Source organism: Lontra canadensis, unplaced genomic scaffold, assembly GCF_010015895.1.
Source record: "Lontra canadensis isolate GAN:19392208 unplaced genomic scaffold, GSC_riverotter_1.0 scaffold120, whole genome shotgun sequence".
NCBI lineage: Eukaryota > Metazoa > Chordata > Mammalia > Carnivora > Mustelidae > Lontra > Lontra canadensis.
This window is the reverse complement of record NW_022631114.1, coordinates 3,527,391-3,546,242: the sequence shown is the minus strand read 5'-3', so window position 1 is coordinate 3,546,242 and position 18,852 is coordinate 3,527,391. Positions and strand designations below refer to the sequence as shown.

At 44.2% G+C, this 18,852-nt stretch overlaps 1 protein-coding gene across 6 annotated transcripts in view; it reads right to left on the bottom strand.

The window, feature by feature from the left end:
* Nucleotides 1-18,852, bottom strand: part of TTC13 (tetratricopeptide repeat domain 13) — a 75,050-nt gene that overhangs the window by 29,423 nt on the left and 26,775 nt on the right. For 4 of the 6 annotated variants that reach the window (XM_032841147.1, XM_032841148.1, XM_032841153.1 and 1 more), the window contains 5 exons: nt 11,912-11,977; nt 10,120-10,212; nt 7,346-7,462; nt 6,032-6,142; nt 507-589 (listed from right to left, as the gene is read on the bottom strand). In XM_032841147.1, coding sequence (XP_032697038.1) covers nt 507-589; nt 6,032-6,142; nt 7,346-7,462; nt 10,120-10,212; nt 11,912-11,977 — 470 coding nt within the window. The remainder of the gene's footprint in view (nt 1-506; nt 590-6,031; nt 6,143-7,345; nt 7,463-10,119; nt 10,213-11,911; nt 11,978-18,852) is intronic. The other 2 variants (XM_032841149.1, XM_032841151.1) reach the window with 1 other exon arrangement.

The window sequence follows — 18,852 nt, the reverse complement described above, 5'->3', positions numbered from 1 at the left end:
AGAAAGCAGCAGCAGCATCTGACTCAACAACGTATAATGCCACTATTCAAAATGATCACCCTTGAAGAACTAACATTTTCTAGACCAATATATATGAAGAGAAGTTGTTTAAAGAGGTAATAATATTGTGGAGAGGATGGCTGGGTTATGGACACTGGGGAGGGTATGTGCTATGATGAGAGATGTGAAGTGTGTAAGCCTGACGATTCACAGACCTGTACCCCTGGGGCAAATAATACATTCTATGTTAATAAAAAAAAAAGTTCACAATAAAGAAATAAAAGGGGGGGAGAGGTAATAATATGTATTATGATATCCTCTGACACAGTTCTTTCTGTATTACAGAGAACGTCTCAACAGGCTTGTAAGTGCTTATGTGATACAGAATGACAATCTCTTTTGGTTAAGAAATGCAATGTCTTTTAAAATATCACTATGACGTGAGGCTCTCTTGTCCCCCCAGTGTACGCCCTCCCTCCTACCCCGACTACTATTGCTTTTCTTACCTATAGGCCTGTCCCAGACTTTTATATGCATCAATAAAATCAACTTTCTGCTTCAAGGCTTCTTTGAAGGATTCAATAGCTTCCTGAAAAAAGTACATAGAAAATTATCTCATTGGCATAATTGTTGAAGTCGAGTTTCACTTAAATCACTAAAGGACTTAAAAATACAGCACACATGGTCTCAGAGTGATTTTTTTAAAAATATGAGGACTTCAAAAAAAAGAGAGGTAGAGAGTATGACAAACGATGAGGCAGGAGGACTTAATTTCAACAGCAAACAAAGGCATTGCTATGAATAATAACAGAGCCGTAGAAGTTTCTCCCTTCCAGAATGGGAAAACGGCTTCTCACTACCTTTTTCATTAGGGCTTTGATTACTAACGCTATCACCCTTGTGTCAACATCATTTCTTTAATTAATAAAGGCCTTGCGGAATGAAAGCTTACTAACTGTGTGAAGTATAGTCTTAAGTGACCGTAACCAGCAGCCCTTAAAATGAACCAACAAAAGAGACAAAAAAGTAAGCCCAGCCTGACATTGTTCATAAAAAAAGCAACAGGGCTCCCAGACTGACTGGGAATCAGAAGGATTCCCATGATCTACAGCAAAAAGAAAGAGCAAAACCAAATCAAACAGAAGCCTTGAGTTGGGGGCATCTGGGGCATAGCTCCTGCCGGCAGCGGAGAAGGGAGCACGGGTGCTGTGCTCTAGGGAGGAGCTCTTGGGACACAGCGCAACTGGCCACTGTGGAAACCTCTGGAAACTGTTAATGAAATATACCGTTCTGCTTCACGATAATAGTCTTAAAACTGTATTCAGTGTACTTTCCATTATGACTTGACTATTTACTGTAATAAAAAATTATAAAGACATTTCACACATTTCCCAAGGAAAAGATGTGTCTTACTTAAGTCAGTGGCTAAAAAGTTATCGTGATCTCTAATGGCTTTGAAGAGAAAGGCTAAAATGTCTGTGTATTTCACACCTAATTAGATAATTCATAGCAAAAAAACTATGAGAGATGTCGTATGCCTTGCACATGGTAGGCACTCAATAAATATTTAATGATTTCATAGGCACATAATCCTAATTCTTTTTAAAAAAAAAAAATCACCCATTCCCTGCTTCCTGATTTTCTCTGTAGGGGGAGCAGGGTCAGAGGGGCTGACTTTCAAACTCTTCTAAGGCAATGATGGGGACAACCACCTACTCTTTAAGAAGTCCCACCAAACGTGTTCGGTTTGGTAGAAGGATGAGAACGGACAAATTTTATCACTTCTGAAATGAAGACTACTCCTCATTAGGCTTCTGGCCCTGGCCTCGTCTTGATCTTTTGGGAGCATTACAACTGTATTTTAAATTCAACAAACATGTATTGAGCGCCTACTATGTGCCAGGGGCAGTGTGAGGGGGTAGGGGACACAAAGATGAGCAAGTCATTCTCTCTGGCCTCGAAGAACTCAGTCTAGTTAGAAAGCCAATTACTTAACCAGGTTATTAGAATACAAACTAAGAGCTACGATAGAGATATGAGTCAAAGTCTCGGGGAATAAAGAGAAAGGAAGAACTAACTGAGACGGGGACACCAGGAGAGGTTTCATGGAGGAGGTGGCAACTGAGCTGGGTCGGGGAGAGGGAGAAGGAGTTTGGTAAAGAAAGAGGGCATCGTGGAGAGGGGGGACAGCAGCGCAGTGGCAGGGTGCTCAGCAGTGGCGGGGAAGGCAAGAGTGGAGGAGAGGGAAAAGATGGGGCACAGGCTGGTGTGGGGAGCTGGGGCCGGGGCAGTGGGGGTGGGGAGAAGGGCCTCTGCTATGCTCCACAGTCAGGACATCACCTGCCAGTGGTGAGAACTGGGGGCTGTGAGTGGCTGTGGGACCTCACCGAACTGACTCTTTAGAGAAAATGCCACGAGCCACAACAGAGCAGACGGGCTGGACAGGGGAGGGAGCGGAGCCCCACGAGGAGGTGACTACAGAGGTCCAGGCAAGAGATCATGGAAGCTCAAACTGAGACTGTGTCCCTGAGGACAGAAAAGGAGTGTCAAACGCAGGAAATATTCTTAAAGGCCAACGAAGAATCTGCTGGCTGTGGATAAGGGGGATGAGGGAGAAGGAAGGGGAGAAGTTCGAAGCTGGGGAGCCTGGGTAGAAGGTGAGAGTGTGAACGAACGTAAGGAAGTAGCGGGGACAGCTGCAGGGCGGGGCGGGGCGGGGGTGGGAGGAGGTCAGGAGTCTAGCCGGGGTGTGCCGAGTCTGGGGTGTTTGTGGACGTCTAGGGGAGATGCCCGGGAGACATCTGCTGCCCACTGCACTTACAGCATGCTGGGACGCCACAGTTCTTCAAAGTCTGATTTCTCTTCAGCTTTTAAGAGTCTTTGGTTTCGGGGTTCCTGTCTAATCACTGCACAGCTCTCTACCTCATTCTGCCAAAGAGGGGACATAGCAGAATCAAGATCTGAAGCCACTGGGAACAAAGACACTACGTTCGAATGAATCAATGTCTAAGCACACGGACTGGCTGTGAGTTGATCTGCACCGCCAGCAGGAGCGTCGCCAACTTTATCTGCCACCGTCCTGGCTGGCGGCGGGCAGCTGTCCCTCACGCGTCCCTCGTTTATTGCAACGAAGAGAACAGTCTCACAAAACTCTCAAAGTGAAGGCTGACCCAAAAACAGGAGCTCGAGGCACACAATGTTTGAAGTAGCTTTACATCACAGATAAAAGTCCGCTGTGTTTTCCCCAGGGAAATCCAAAACGTCTGCTGTATCTACCTGATCGGACAGTTGTGACATTTGTCATGGAATATCGCCTAAAAGATTTCTAATGTATTACACTGTAAAGTAAATAAGCACACCACCCACTTAATTAATTTCTATATTAAGAGACCAGCTTTAAGATACAAGGATAGCTCCAATTCGTGGGTCCATGTAATACGTTGTCTCTACGGTTAACAAGAGAAACTAAAGAGAGCTAAACTAAGTTTGTTAATTTAATGAAGGCATGTCACCACTGACTCAGTTTTCCAATCTGTGAAACTGGGACACTCTCTGCTCCTTCTACACTTCATGGGGATGCCGCTGGGATGAGTGAGATAATATGTAAACTCTCTGACCACCTCAGACAGCAGATCTGGAAAAATGCAAAGAAAAATTTCCCATCTATTCCACATGCTGATGCTGTGTTTATGAGCACAGTGAGGAGGAGAAAGCCCCAAATCATTTGGCGAGACTGGTTCACTGAGGGGCTTCTAGTGCTTGTGGAACATAAGTACTAGGTCTGGGTTCTCATCCCATGGATTTGGAATCAACCAAACCAAGCGTCAGCCCTTGTCCGATGTGCGGTTAGCGTCTCCATTACAGCTCTTTTCGGAAAGATTCTCATTTCAAAGTAACACAAAGAGCCCTCCCTACCCACGTTCCTAAACCAGCTTTAGAGTCTACGATGAAATTCTCTGTTTGCATTTGCTCACTTCAAAGAATATATTTTTTTACCTCTCAGTACTGATTGTTGGTATTTTTTTGCATTTCGAATCTTGTTCTCCTCCATGAGATATTCAAGGCAGAGACTTTGACTATAGTATTGTGATTGTGAATTTTTAAATTTAAGGCAACTGAGAGAAGGTGAGAGGAATAGCCGGCAGATACAAAATAAGCTGGAAAAGCTGCGCAAAGCACATTTCAAATACCTGCACTCAGTGCCTACGGCCGCGGGTCTGAACCGGGCAAGACAGGAAGAGCCTCGGTGCAGACCACCCTCCACAGACTCGCAGGAAGGACAGAAGGAAAGGAAACCATGCAGTTCCCTCCAGTTTGGGTTTTAGCGAATGGGAGTTATCTTTCTAGAGTCCGTGAAACTGAGATGAAATGAAACAAAATCTGTCATCACGGAGACCTGATCCGTGCTCACAGCCCCTGCACACACGTGATTTTACTGAATCCCCGCAAGCCCTTCCAGAGGTGGGGGGCAGAATCCTCTCTCCACCACAGACGGAGGGGGAGGGGCTGAGAAGCTGAGGTCCCGTGGCCAGTGGCAGAGTTCGCAGGATGCAGGGCAGATGCTTGAGCCAAGGCCCTCCAGCTTCAAGTCCAAGGCTCTGTCCTTGAGATCATTTATTCCTCTCGGACTTACTGAGCACCTCCTACGGGACAGGCACGGCCCACAACACTGAGGGTTTACAACAGAGGCCTTTGGGAAGGTAACCCATCCCTGCCCTCCAAGAGTCTGCGCACGACCCGAGGAACTACTTTCCACAATCAAACGTGTGTCCTTCCTACCAGGCGCTGTTGAACTTCTACAGCTGTCAATGCTCCGGTGACAAACAACCCGTCTGGGAAGACTCTGTTGAGCTCCTGGTCAGCGGGAAATGTTTCTCGCCCGCAGAGGCTGACTCTTGGGCCAGCCCGTTTTCAATCAGACGGGGATGGGATCTGCACTAGAGCTCCGACCCTGTGCGGGCCAGGGGCACCGACGACGCCCCGTGAGGACCAGAGCTCCACTCTCGGCTCCCAGCCGGGTGTCTGCCCCAAGGCCAGGCTGCTGCACAATAGGTCCTCAGCACCCTCAGGGCCCGACCAAGGGCAGGAGGCAGAGACAGGTTGGAAGGGACATCGTCACCCCATATGTCAGTCGGCTTGGATGACCCCCTTCCTGTTTCCCTCAACCCTGTCCCAGCTAATAGCGGTCTCCAAGCGGCAGCAGCAACATGCTTGCTGGAAAACTGTCTCCAGACCTGCTCCTGCAGCCCCCGGAACACTGCCAATGTTTCCCTGTGGCCCTCTGCCCCTAACCTCTCCAGCCACTGGCGTGTCAGATCCCCCTTCCTAAGTAGCAGATGGGGTCTCAGTGACATACTTCCCCCCGAATCTATATTTGCATCTCCTCTGGGCCTACAAATTACAGTCAAGGTGCTCTGCATATAGCACTGGAGACAGCTGAGGGCCTCCCCTTGGCCCACCTGCCCGCTCAGCAGCCCTGTGCTCAAGCCCGGCCATGTGCTACACCACAGACTGGCCACCTCCACGTTCTGTGCCAGCGCTCGTGCTCTCCTCTCTGCCTGAAGCAGCTGCTGCCCCCAGTCCGCTCCGCCTGCAAGGCCCAGGACAAGGTGTACTTGTTCTCTGGAACCTTCTCTAATGCTGCAGTTTCAGTGAATCTTTCTGATCTCTGTTACCAAAGCACTTTCTTTGTTCATGCCACTTTTTTTTTAGTGTCTCTACCAAATGATAAATTATATGTGGAAGAAAACTTTGTAAACTGTATCCTTCCTCAGTGTCAAGTGTGATGAATTCTTTCTCCCTCTCACTAACCCTTTATCCTTTTTCCGCCTGCACCTTCCTCCAAGTACCTTCCACACAGTAGGAGCTCAATAAGTATGTAGAATCCAACTCCTTCCTAAAATAAACCGATTAGATAGACACATGAGTTGTCATTTTTAAAACACACCAAATGAAACCCCACTAAGATCCTCCCACCCGCGAGAGAAAAGCAGAATCATGATACTGAATACACAGTATACAACACTTTCACCTTCAAAAGTCCTCTGTGAAAGAAAGTTAGACCTTTGTATAGCATAGCTATAGGCTGGTTTTTGTTCAGTTCTAAGGACTGCTGAAAGTCTTCGTGGGCTGTTGCATAGTCCTACAAAAAGGAGAGCGGGGGGAAAAATAAAGTAGTATTCATTAGACATTCAGACATTTCTTACTTCTGACTGGTCGAGAAGAAAAAAAAAAAATTCATTCTGTGCCCTTTTTGGCTTTAAAGGGAACATTTCATATCCACAAATATCAGTTGAATTCTTATCCTCTTTGTTGAAATAGTTGATCTCCTTAGGAAATTGATGGGGAAAACCCCCCAAGGGTTTAATTTAAATAGACTTCTCTCGGGGTGCCTGGGTGGCTCAGTGGGTTAAGCCTCGGCCTTTGGCTCAGGTCATGATCCCAGAGTCCTGGGATCGAGCCCTGCATTGGGCTCTGCTCGGCCAGGAGCCTGCTTCTCCCTGCCCCCCTGCCTGCCTCTCTGCCTACCTGATCTCTCTCTCTCTGTCAAATTTAATAAATAAAATCTTTATAAAAAAATAAAAATAAAAAAATAGACTGTCTCAACTACAAAAAAGATTATTTGTAAAAAAATAGTATTAAGGTTATAATCTGTTAGAGAAACTTGACAACTTATCGTTTCTGGTACTAACATCTTATTACACTGGACACTTGTACAATAATTATGCCATAGGTCAACCTTAAAATGTGTTATGCTGAGAATTTTTCAAACCTATTTTCTTGGGCAACAGGGAATTGTTACTAAAACGATGTAAACCCACTATTTACTAACTGTGACAACCATAAATATCATTATGATGATAAAGGTAGAACCTTGCCAGATCTGGCCGCTTCCACAGAGAAGCTCCAGTCTGGGAACCCACATTGGTTCGGGTTAAGGCTCTTGGGTGTGATACCCCAGGAAATTCAAACTGTGCTTTTCAGCTTAATAATCACGTCAAAAACATGAACATCTGTTTCTCTATGCTGACATATGCAGAAAAAGCGGAAGTATAGTCAATGAACCAAATTTCTCTTCTCTTCTCTCTTTCTTTTTATCCCCCCGAGTCTAGAATTACTTACTGCTGACAGCTCAAGCAAGAAAATGTGTGCTCTTGGTACTTAACATTTCTCTACTGGGTTCAATTTCAGCTAAAGAAAGTGCCTTTTTAAATGTCTTGTATCACAAACATGTTATTATAAATCCCCAAACCCAAATCTATTAAATAGTGGCTTTTGGAAGTAAATGGAAAAGTCCAGTCTTTATCACCACAAAAGGGGATGTGTCCAGGTCAAAACAACTCGCCTCTGATATGAAGTACAGTGTCCCCCGGTGTCTGTACAGCCGTGCTGAGGGCTGAAGCTGGATAGCTTTGGTGAGATCGTTCACTGCTTCATTAATTCGTCCCAGAGGGGACAGAATCTATAAATCCAAAAATGTGATTAGGGACGAAACCTTCCAAGGATCAACCCCCAAACTGCCAATGTTTCTGACTTCTCAAGTCCACTTTACCACACTCCACTCACAGGATTACTTTCTTGGCCCGCAAGGATCCCTGACCCCACAGACTACACAGCAAGGTTCAAAGTCAACAGGCTGAGTGGCCCCTAGTCTGTCCAGCTGAGGGGGAGGCTGATGAACTATAACCACGTAAATTGCTTTGTCACGGTTTCACGTTCTGGGTTACAACAGATGTTGCTTTTTTTGAATTGGGAATTTTTTTTCCTCACCCCCTTTCAAAACAAAATTTAGCATTTCAAGGTTAATCTGAAAGATAACTTTGAACTACTAAAAGAGAAATTGTTGGACACAGAGTGGAGTCCTCCATGGCCTTCGCCCTTGCCCTCTGTGGTAGAAAGTGCTGGCAGACCATCTAAGATTCCAAAAGCCCCTTTCTGTTAACTCCCAGCTCATTGGTCACCATCTACAGAGCAGAAGAACCTATGTCTGCAAGCTTGCTTGGGAAGCCCCTGTGATCCAGCAATGAGCTCGTGCAGGTGACAATGACAACAGATAAGACAGTTCAGAATGCAAAAGTACAGCAGTAAGACATAAGAAAATCCAAAATGGGTATCAGTACTCATGCATTCAAGCTCAAGCATTTCACCCTGAACATATGTCCTGAAATTAGGCTGAATTTTGTTCTCATGATACAGTGATATAGGTCATTTCCATCAGGTTCTACTAGGTGGCTTCCTACTCTGCAGGAACTTAGAGCCGGCAAAAGAGACAGGATTCAGGAAGGCACATCAACAGTGGCAAGAATGGCAGCTCAGAAAAAGGAAAGAAGTGAATTAAAGAATATATAGCTGAGAATTCAAAAAGCAAAGCAGTTGGGGGTTATATTTTGGAAGGAAGAACATCCCTACCTAGTTTATTAATTCCTAGGTATATAAAGGAATTATCACACCCCAGCATAAAAATTAACATGCATAATAATGACCCGAGTAACTAAAAAAAGGTTAAATTATGTTCATTAAATACAGACTTTCAGCAAGTAGGAAAGAGAAAGCACTCTCATTAAATGATTTCTGACATATATAAATGATATACTATAATAAGCTGGAAAAATCACTCAGTAGTGATATTATTGCCCAGTAATGCCAGAGAAGGAGAATATTATTATATATATTTAAGATCACCAAAAATTACTTTTTGGATTACTGATATTATTTTGGGGTACAAAACTAGCTTTTTATTAGGCACACAAATCTTCTAAAGCTACTATATAAATCTTTCTATGCACACTTAAGTTCTTGCTTTAACATATTTTAATGTAACACCAGAGTAATGGAGGGGAAAAGCATCAGCACCCCCTCCCCACAGCAGATATCACCAAATTGGCCACCAAATGCTCACCTTAAATACCAACAAGGTTCTCGTGAAGTAACAAACAAATTACAATCACTTAACCCTTATGGTTGCAATCCAAAATAGAAAAGAGATAATGAACTATATCATTAATTGAGAAAGATTTTTATTCAGAAACCCAAATTCCCAATAAAACATAAAATTCACTTCAAGAAATGGAACTGTAGAAACTCTAACTTTGCGAATACAAACATCACAAACACAGTTTTTAGTTTAGTAAAACATTTAGTGTTTTCTTTAGTTCTGAGTTTTCTCCCCCTAAAAAGGGGGGGGGGGGGGGGGGGTGGGGGGGGGGATGTCATTTTTCCTTTAGTTGAACTACGGAATCCCATAAGGTCAGATGATTAAGTCTTCTCCTGACTGGATACATTAACAAATTCTGAAGCCCTTAGTATGGTTAAATGAACAGTAAAATGAAATCCTGTAGTTGACTATTAATTATGCAAACGGTAAGATGAACACATTTCATTTAAAAACATTAAAAGGAATGCGTCTCCACACCCCATTCTCCGCCTTGTCCCCGAAGACCTGGGCTCTCATTTGCTCTAGCAGCACCTGCTTGTGAGGCCTCTGCAGACATGCCCACACCTGCCCCTGCCAGCACCCCCAGGCCCCCATAGGTGAGCCTTTCTGTCCCTGAAGAAGCACCTCCTCTTCGTGTCTCCTGTCACAAATGTTACCTGGTATCTTCACCGCGTTACCTCTGTCTCCCCCTCAAGTCCTAAGTTCCCTCAAAGACCAGGTGTGGTCACCCTTAACCTATCTACGTCTCTATGCACATCTCACAAGAATTATACGTAAGCGTACACACACACATGCGCACATGCACGCTCACACACATACGTGCACACTTTCAGTGGTTATGAATTTCATTCTGACCATATTGTCATAGAGTTTTGCTAAAATATGTCATAATATACATGGCAAACATCATGTGTGATATATTTTTCAGTGAACACTGACAGTGGCACATGTCATAACCATATATTCTTATACTAAATATTACTATTAAACGTTAAATCGGGAGTATCACCCAGCCCATAGTTTTCTAGTAATTTCAACCATGTTTAAAGGCATTCAGTACCTATGGAGGAAAACACAATAGGTATCAGGGAGCTTTAAAATTTACAAGTAATAAGATAATGGGGAAAAAAAAATCCGAGATTCTAGTCCAATAATGACAGAGGGAAAAAGAAAACCACACTCACTTCTGCTCGCTGTTCAAATACCTCTGGACGATCTGGTTCCAAGGTAATTACTCGGCTCAGTTCGAACAGAGCAAGCTCAGCGTTCTTAATGTCCTTGAAAAGGTATTAGCTCAGTATGAGATACACTGTTCCTCAAAACCAGGCTGAATAGTTTTTCTGAAAAAACTAATAATTTAGTCACGATATAACTACGTTTTTAGAAATAAATAGGAACTTCGCTTCTGTACAAAAGATCTGCTGGTTTAAGTAAGTTATATTATAATTATTTAACTCACTCGAGTCTACCTGCCCATCCACAGCCCGTTAGACCTGGTCAAGTGTCACAAGTTCCACTGCTGGTAGGACATTTTCTAAATTTAGCCTATTTTAAAACCGAATCAATGAATTTTGAGGGACGAGGATATAGATGGACACCAGCATGCAGAACAATGCTGACCAGTGGCGGTGTGGGGGCAGCACAAGGCCGAGTCAGTGTCAATCAAAACCCCTAAGCCCACACACCTATACCTTAGCAAGTCTACGTAAGTTCACTTTAAAATCTGCAGGTTATCCTTATATTAAAAATAGGAGCATGTTACTTTTACATTAGAAACACATTAAAGATACAAGCAAATTTCATGTTGAGATATAATATTACAGATGAGAATTAGGAAGCAGCTTATCTCTGGCCTTTACTAGGTCAACTTCTGTCATTTACTGATGTTCTCACTTCCTACCACCTCTGTTATCCCCAAATCTGAGCTTGTTCTCAGTCCTCTATGTCTCAGAATTATACAAATATAATTTCTCCAATAGGCCAGCACTCAATTAGTAGAATTTTTTTAATTGGCGAAGACACAAAAGTGATGTTTCTTCCTCAATCATCATTTTATTTAAATATTTCTAATACACAGTAAGACAACAGAAAAGTTCATGTATAATACTCTAGACTGAAAATATGGAGATCTGAATCTTAAACTATTTTATTATTTACTACATAATCTCAGGGAATCTTCATTTTTATACCACGGTGCCTTATTGAGTAAAATATATTTATTATATTGGGGCACCTGGGTGGCTCAGTCAGGTGAGTGGTTGCCTTCTGCTCAGGTCATGAACCCAGGGTCCTGGGAAGAGCCCACCACTGGGCTCCCTGCTCAGTGGGGAGTCTGCTTCTCCCTCCATCTCTCTACCCACTTGTGTGCCCTCTCTCTCTCAAGTAAATAAAATCTTTTAAAATATAAATTTATTATAACCTTTCCCCATATTCCCCCAGAGAAATAAGGAGATGTAGGCTACGACAATATACTTATCTGGGGTAAGTATCATATATGATAAGAAATAAAAATAAATTTTACCAAAAAAAAAAAAAACCCTTCTGTTCTTTTATTCGACCTTTAAAAATTGTGAAAGAAACAAAATTCTAAGTCTTACTGCGCTATAGATGCTAGACTCCATTTTTACCAATTAACATTTCTTAGATATTCAGTCAAAGTCTCACCCTTTCCTCAGTCTAGGTCCAGCTCATCACCAAATAAAGTTTAGGCTGGCAAAGGCTGTCCTTTTGGGAGTAGAAAGTGTGGCTAGACTGACTTCCAGAAGCCCTGGGTAGGGATCGCCAGTCCCACCCCCCACCTACTTCCTAGCCATGGGATCCTGAGTACATTGTCTCCTGCCATTTTCTCATCTGGGAACTGGAGTGACACCACTTCGTGTCCGTCACAGCTCAATGAACAGGGAGTGGTTCTGTCGGAACCCTGGTCCGGGTCAGGTCATGGAGGCACTACGGCAAACAGAGCTATTCCATACTCACATGTAGTCCCTTCTTTCCATAGGCTATCCCTCGGCCATAAATTGCACTAACCAGATCAGGCTCCTCCTAAGTCAGACCAAAACAGAAACACGTCAAAAACTATAAACAAAACAAAACAAAACAAAAAAATCAGTTTCTGCTTAAAGCACGTTAATGCCCCAAGTGACAAGCTCTACTTTACGCTGCCACCACACATACGTGGACACGCACAGTCCCCAACCAGAAGAGTGTGTTCTTGAAGCTCGTTTGCATGAGACACGTAATAAGAGTTTTGCACTGAAAAAATAATACAGAGAACCAACATTAGGGAGCCTGCGTTAGCTTCTGTCACATGGTCATCTCATCTAAAACGCAATCCTCCCCAATCGAAGAAAGACAACTATCATATGATCTCCCTGATATGAGGAAGTGGAGATGCAACGCGGGGGGTTTGGGGGGTGGGAAAAGAATAAATGAAACAAAATGGGATCGGGAGGGAGACAAACGATAAGAGACTCTTAATCTCACAAAACAAACTGAGGGTTGCTGGGGGGAGGGGAGGGAGAGGGTGGTGGGGTGATGGACATTGGGGAGGGTATGTGCTATGGTGAGTGCTGTGAAGTGTGTAAACCTGGCGATTCACAGACCTGTACCCCTGGGGCTAATAATACATTATATGTTTATAAAACATTTAAAAATTAAAAAAAAAAAAAAAAACGCAATCCTCCCAACAACTCTATGACCAGCAGCATCCGAGATCATGTCTCACAGGGGAAATGGAGGCTTGGAGAAGGAAACCTAAGGAGTGAAGTGCTGGGTAGTGCCTCTTCCTGGTTTGTCCCCTTCCCAGTCATGAAATAATCTGAAAAGGGAAGAACCTCTCAGTGCCTGCCCCACTGAGCAACAAGAAAGACGTCCATTCTAGTCTGTTTACACTGTGCGTCAGAACAGGAATCAGGCCCTTCCTGCAGACTGCCCCAGATGGACTAGACGAAACCGCCCTCCGGCCCAAGGACGGGGTCTGCTGCCCCGCCACTACCTCCCCTAACAGGTGGTATGAGCCGTCTCTCCTCCTGAGGGAGAAGCCTCTCTTCTACATTTAGCCTCTGCAATTTCTACTGCTTCTCTGAAGCCTTCCCCTACATTTAAGAAAAAAGACTGAGCGGCCTCTGGCTATACGTTCGGGGGTAAAACTCCTGACACTAAGCAATCTAACAGAACAGGGGCGCCTGGGTGGCTCAGTCAGGTAAGTGTCTGCCTTCGGCTCAGATCGTGATCCCTGGATCCGGGGACAGAGTCCAGCATCGGGCTCCCGCTCCGCAGGAAGGTTGCTTCTCCCTCTGCTCATGCATAAGCATGCACGCAAAAATAACTAAAATCTTAAAAAAAAACAAAAACAACAAGAAAAGAGACTCTCATCGAACAGTACCAGATGAGGCATTTTATAGACTAATCAATCTACCATTAAGTTGCAAATCTGAGAGAGGGAGTCTGCCCGCACTGCAGAAAAAGACACATCAACCTCAATGATGAGTGAATGAGACAGAAGAGAGGAGAAGATGCCATATATTGGAAAACAAAAGACTAAACAGAATCCAGTACACCCGTAGCAAGGGGCAGACGAATGCATCACTGGCCCCAGCCTGGCCAGCAGACCAGCCCATCGTGTACAAAAATCGGAAAAATTCAAGTAAGCAATTACAGATCTCTAACTATTCTTGAAAAATCCAAATACGCAACAAAGATAAGTCCACATTTTTGCATTCTTGAATGAAAAAAAAAAAAAAACTAGAGCTAAGTACTGGCTGCCTCCTTAGGTGAGGGGTGTGCATTCATCTGCGTACCGGAAGCCCACCCATCACCTCTAGGTCACGGCAACGTACTTTGCTCATTTCAGTCACTGCCCTGGCCCTACACAGTTCTGTTCAGAGTTGTGATCTATAACTTCTACATGACTGGCATGAAAGGCTCCATGCTATTCATTAAGTGGAAAAAAGCACAAGTTAATAGAACTACAGAGGAACAGCAATTTTATGAATAATACTTATACATGATTGTGTGGGTGAGTACATACACAGAAAAAAGGGCTCTAAAACACTAACAGTAATTTTCTGTTGGGAGTGAGATTGCTAGATGTGTTCCCATTCTACTCACTACACTGCTGTATGCCTTTTCACAGCTTAAAACAAACATGCATACATTCGTAATCAGAAAAAAGATGTTTTAAGTAATACGCACCATAGAAAAGAAATTGTTAGTACAAATAAAAATTTTATCCAAATAAGTAGTTGGAATAGTTATTATAAATTATGGAAAATTTAGAAAATGAAGAAAAGCACAAAAAAGAAGGTAAAGGGCAACTAACCATTCTGCCATGAAGAGATAACACTTAAAAACATTTTAAATATCCTTCCTGGCTTGGGGGGAAAAAAAAAGGCAGAGGACGTCGTTTGGAGGGAGAGGGATACGGGTACAGAGGGAGAGGAGGAGCAGGAAAAACAGCGACCCGATCATGAAATAAAGGGAAGACTGACTTCATGTGTTTCCATAGCAGTAGTACCTGCCAGGAGACAGAAGAGTGCCCGGAAGCCCCTGGTCCAGGCTGGGGCAGGGGACAGTGAGCCCACACGGCTCTTCCCCTGTGAAGACATTCTCTAGTGAGGGGAACACCTCCTCTCAGATTTGTAATGTCTCAAAATAGACTACCTAAGAAGCTTTCCTCCTAAAACGAAAAAAAAAAATGATGACGACCAAGGGGGTAAATTGGGAAACAGTGTACCTAATAAACCTAAATAAACAGTTCTTCTACTGAAGGGGCATCTACATACAACCCATGGCCAGAGCCAGCCACTAGGTGGGGGAGGGTCATCCTCATCTCCCCATCGACACGCCTACTCAGGAGATCCCAGCAGTCTCCCCTCTCAATACACCTGCTGCCTCTCCCCCTCCCAGTGCACTGCCCTACTGACTCCTCCCTCGCCCACTTATGCTACTGCAACCATCTTAACCACGTTCCTGTTCCTCCCGTCCAGTCTCCAGACCCACACTAAGAGTCACCTAACAATGACGTTTGATCAAGTCACCCTGGATGAATTATTCCTTGGCTCTGCAACACCTCCAACAGCCCCATTCAAACACGTGTTTAACCCGTAAAACTCATTTTACGTTGTAACCCAGTACACACACATATATATGTACATAACGCGCGCGCACGCACACACACACACACACACACACACACACATCAGGAGCACTAAGTCAAGCCTAGTCTTACCATTTACACTGCAACCTATTTTCTATTCTAGTGTATTTCACTTTTTGAAAAGCACTAGTCTTCACTTGCCAATCAATTTCAGTCCCTACTAAAAGGTTGCAACTCACAATTGGAAAAACAATGAGGTTACATCTAAATGCTTTTGTAGAAAATACTGATCATTTTCCTACCTTATGGTTGCGTCTCATATCCTTCCACTTTCCACCCATACTTCATACTCTACAAATCAGCACTACTTCACAGCTCTCTGGACACAACATGCTCTCCCCGGCTCAGGGCACAGCCCACCTGCCTAGAACATCCACCTGCGGCCTCAGCTCCAACACTACCTCTCCTGTGACTCCTTCCAGACACCCCTGGAAAGTAAATAGGCCTCGGTTCCTAGTGTATGTTGTACAGACATTAGTCACTCAGTCAACAAATATTTACTTAGGGTCAGTTATTACCATGTCCGGTTCCACATGCTAGAAATACTATAGTAAGCAAAAACAAGACAGAAGGCAAGACTCTTGTCTTCTTGGAGCACAGCCAGAGAATCACAAATACAAATGCGAAGTTAACATCTGCGGTAAGTGCTGTAGTGGTAAATGGTGCCTTTGGAAAATGGCATAAAGATTAGACACGGTTAGGAGGGCTTCTCTGAGAAGTACCCGGGCTCAACTGTGTCGCAGAGGGAAGCTCAGAGCAGCTGGTCCAGGCAGAGGAGGCCCAAGACAAACAGGGAGCATAGGATCTGCTCCGAGACAAGGCTGGAGAGGTAGGCAGGGACCTTAGTAAGGATTTTACTCTTTAACCTAAAAGCAACAGCAAGGTGTGTGTGTGTTCAAAGTGCTCGTGAATGGATGGCATGCGTGTGTGTCTGTGGAGGGTATGAAGTGATAAGGCAGTTAACAGGGCTGTGCCAGTCACCTGGTAGTCAACAGTGGCCTGGCTGGGGTTTGAACCAAGCCAGGAGAAGTGGATGGACGCCAGAGGTACTTGGAAGGTGTCCGGATGGAGGGGATGCTGAAGGAAGTAGCACACAGATGTGCAGAGCAGGGGACTCATGTGCGCCGCGGAGAGCGCGCCACCCACTGATGTGGGCAACTCTGGAACCGGACTTGGGATCCTCTCTCAGTTATGGTCGGGGAACGTGCAGGGATCCGGGGAGGGCATGCAGTTGAGTCGGAACCTCTTAATGGCTAGAATTCCATTAAAGTAGTTCTCTTATTATTCATTATTTTGCATTTGCACACTTGTCACCCATGGGCACACAATATCGAAGCAATGTCTTGTCATGTTTGGCTCTGCGGCCTCCAGCACCGTGCCGGACACGTTAAAGTGTCATATATAACAGTTCTTAGCCACAGACACGGGCCATTTCCGAGGCGGCTGAGGAGATCTCGATGCATGTTAAAGACTGTCAGATCGATGTCAGCTCAGCCTGGCCTGCCCTTCTCACAGGAGAAGCAAGCAGACGGCCTGGACGGAAACGACGGGGTAGTCATTGGTGAAGAGCCAGATCCAGGCTTCCGTAAGGCAAAGCTGTATGACGGCGTGCCCCAGGGGTGCCTTTACTTTGCTGTACAAAATGTTAAAAAACCTTTAGGAAACAGCCATTCACAACTTTGCAGCAGTCAAAATATCTGAACACTGACAACTTCCTGTGCTCAGCCATCATCATTTCGGCTCAGGGGGTTCTACGTGTGACCCCCCCCCCCCCAAGCCGAGAGCCTACCGTGACCCTACAGTGGCCTCCCGATCCCCCCACGTGGTCTCATCATGACCACAGCAGCGCCTTCCCATTCTGCCAGCAACAGATAACAAGTCGCATCAACCAAGAAAAGAAATAAAATCTATTATTTAACAACAACGGTAATGATACATCCTTCTATGCTGTTGAAAAAAAGTTCTCAAAAGAAAGAATAAATTGAATAAGAAAACCTAAATCAGAGAAGGATCTGTAAAGGATTGCTGTGGTTGTTATCTCAGTCGTAATCTAGTGGTAAGGGTTCCTAAATGTAGATGGTGGACTTTATTACTTTCCTTGATTGATACAGCTTTATTACTTTATTTTATCTGTCATCAGCTTTGGATGTTAACAAGAAGTCAAAACTCTTTATGAAATGTCGTAATAAACTATACTTTCAAATAAAATCCAATGTTTATTTCTAAAAGCAAATTGGGCTCAGAATATCCATTTTTCAAAAATATTTTTTGAGTATATAAGTCTAACAATATTTACATTTTATCAAATGTCCAGAAATTTTTTCAATATTGTAATTTTATTTTTTTTTTAGTGTTCCAAGATTCATTGTTTATGCACCACATCCAGTGCTCAGAATTTTAAATGATTTAAATGAAAACTAGTATTTCAATCTTCCAATCTTACTTACTTTATGCAAATGAAAATCATGGTATAATACGACAGTTACCTTACTGGAGTCATGTTCACTTAGATGTCTCAATTCCCAAGACATCGAACTTTTTACATCTAAAAAGGTCTCATTTACTGTCCTCATTATACCATCTACACAGTGACTTAAATTTTACAAATATTTATTTTTTGACCAGCAAGGCTGGCTTTTTGATTAAAATTCAAAAGTCACTGAATCGAAGACAAACGAACTCAAGCGAGCCCCTGCATAGCACTGGCAATGAGGAGTCAGGTTTGCCCGACTGGCAGACCCACGCACCTAATTACAAGAAGGATGTTTACAGATCATATGCAGAGGCAAGTTCACATTTTGTCTGCTGATGTAAAATAATAAACACTTTTATGAATTCAGTTCTACCCAAATCAGATGAGCTCAAGGTCCACAATTAATAACAAAGGCCTCAGTCAATTTTTGCACCACTAATGTTACCAAGCCCTGCCTGGGGACCAAAGGAGCATGGCAGCTGGGGAATGTTGCGCTTTCCCAGAGCACCGTCATCACTGCACGGACACCGGAGGAAGGACAGTGATGTACAGACAACACGAATGCACAAGCTTTTCAGTCACAAGTTTTCAGTGCTGTCTGATACATCTATTACGCTTTGAAGCTGTGTTCAGTGAGAAACCCTGAGGAGCATTTCTGTTTCCTTTATAGATGTACCACATATCCCGTAGTTAAAGAACTACTCAAACACAGCTCACAACAGCAGAGACCGGGGATATATCGTCTGAGTTTGCTTCTCGTGGTACAGCTAAGACAAAAGGAAGGTTTCAGAGCTTTACAGCAGAAGCCATTCTGGGATTGTAGGCAGCCCTCACGCACAGATCCCAATGTCACACTAAACGATGTTAGAAAAATGGTGACTCTCATACAAGCCAAGCCCTCACGGTCCCAATGGTTTTCAGCTTCCTGTGAATGGAACCAGAGTCCACGCTCTGCTGCGGCATACTGGAGTTCCTGGGCTGTCCGAAAGATAAGTTTTATCAAGCATATGTGAACTCAGAAACCCTGAAAAATTTGTGTACGAGGGGCTGCCACTGCAGAGCTGCTAGAGGCCTCCGGCTGGCTTACAGATCGAGAGTGTCAGCAGGTGTGTGGGCCCCACAAGCAACAGGAGGACACCCGGCAGCGGGCTCTGCAGTGGTACTCGGGCCAGTCCTAGGACGAAGAGGGCAAGGCTGCAGGGTGATAGCAAACTGCCCTCCTGAACCCGGGCCATGGAAAAGCAATGCTGGGACAAAAACCTATGTCATTACCGCAAGAAAGAGTTC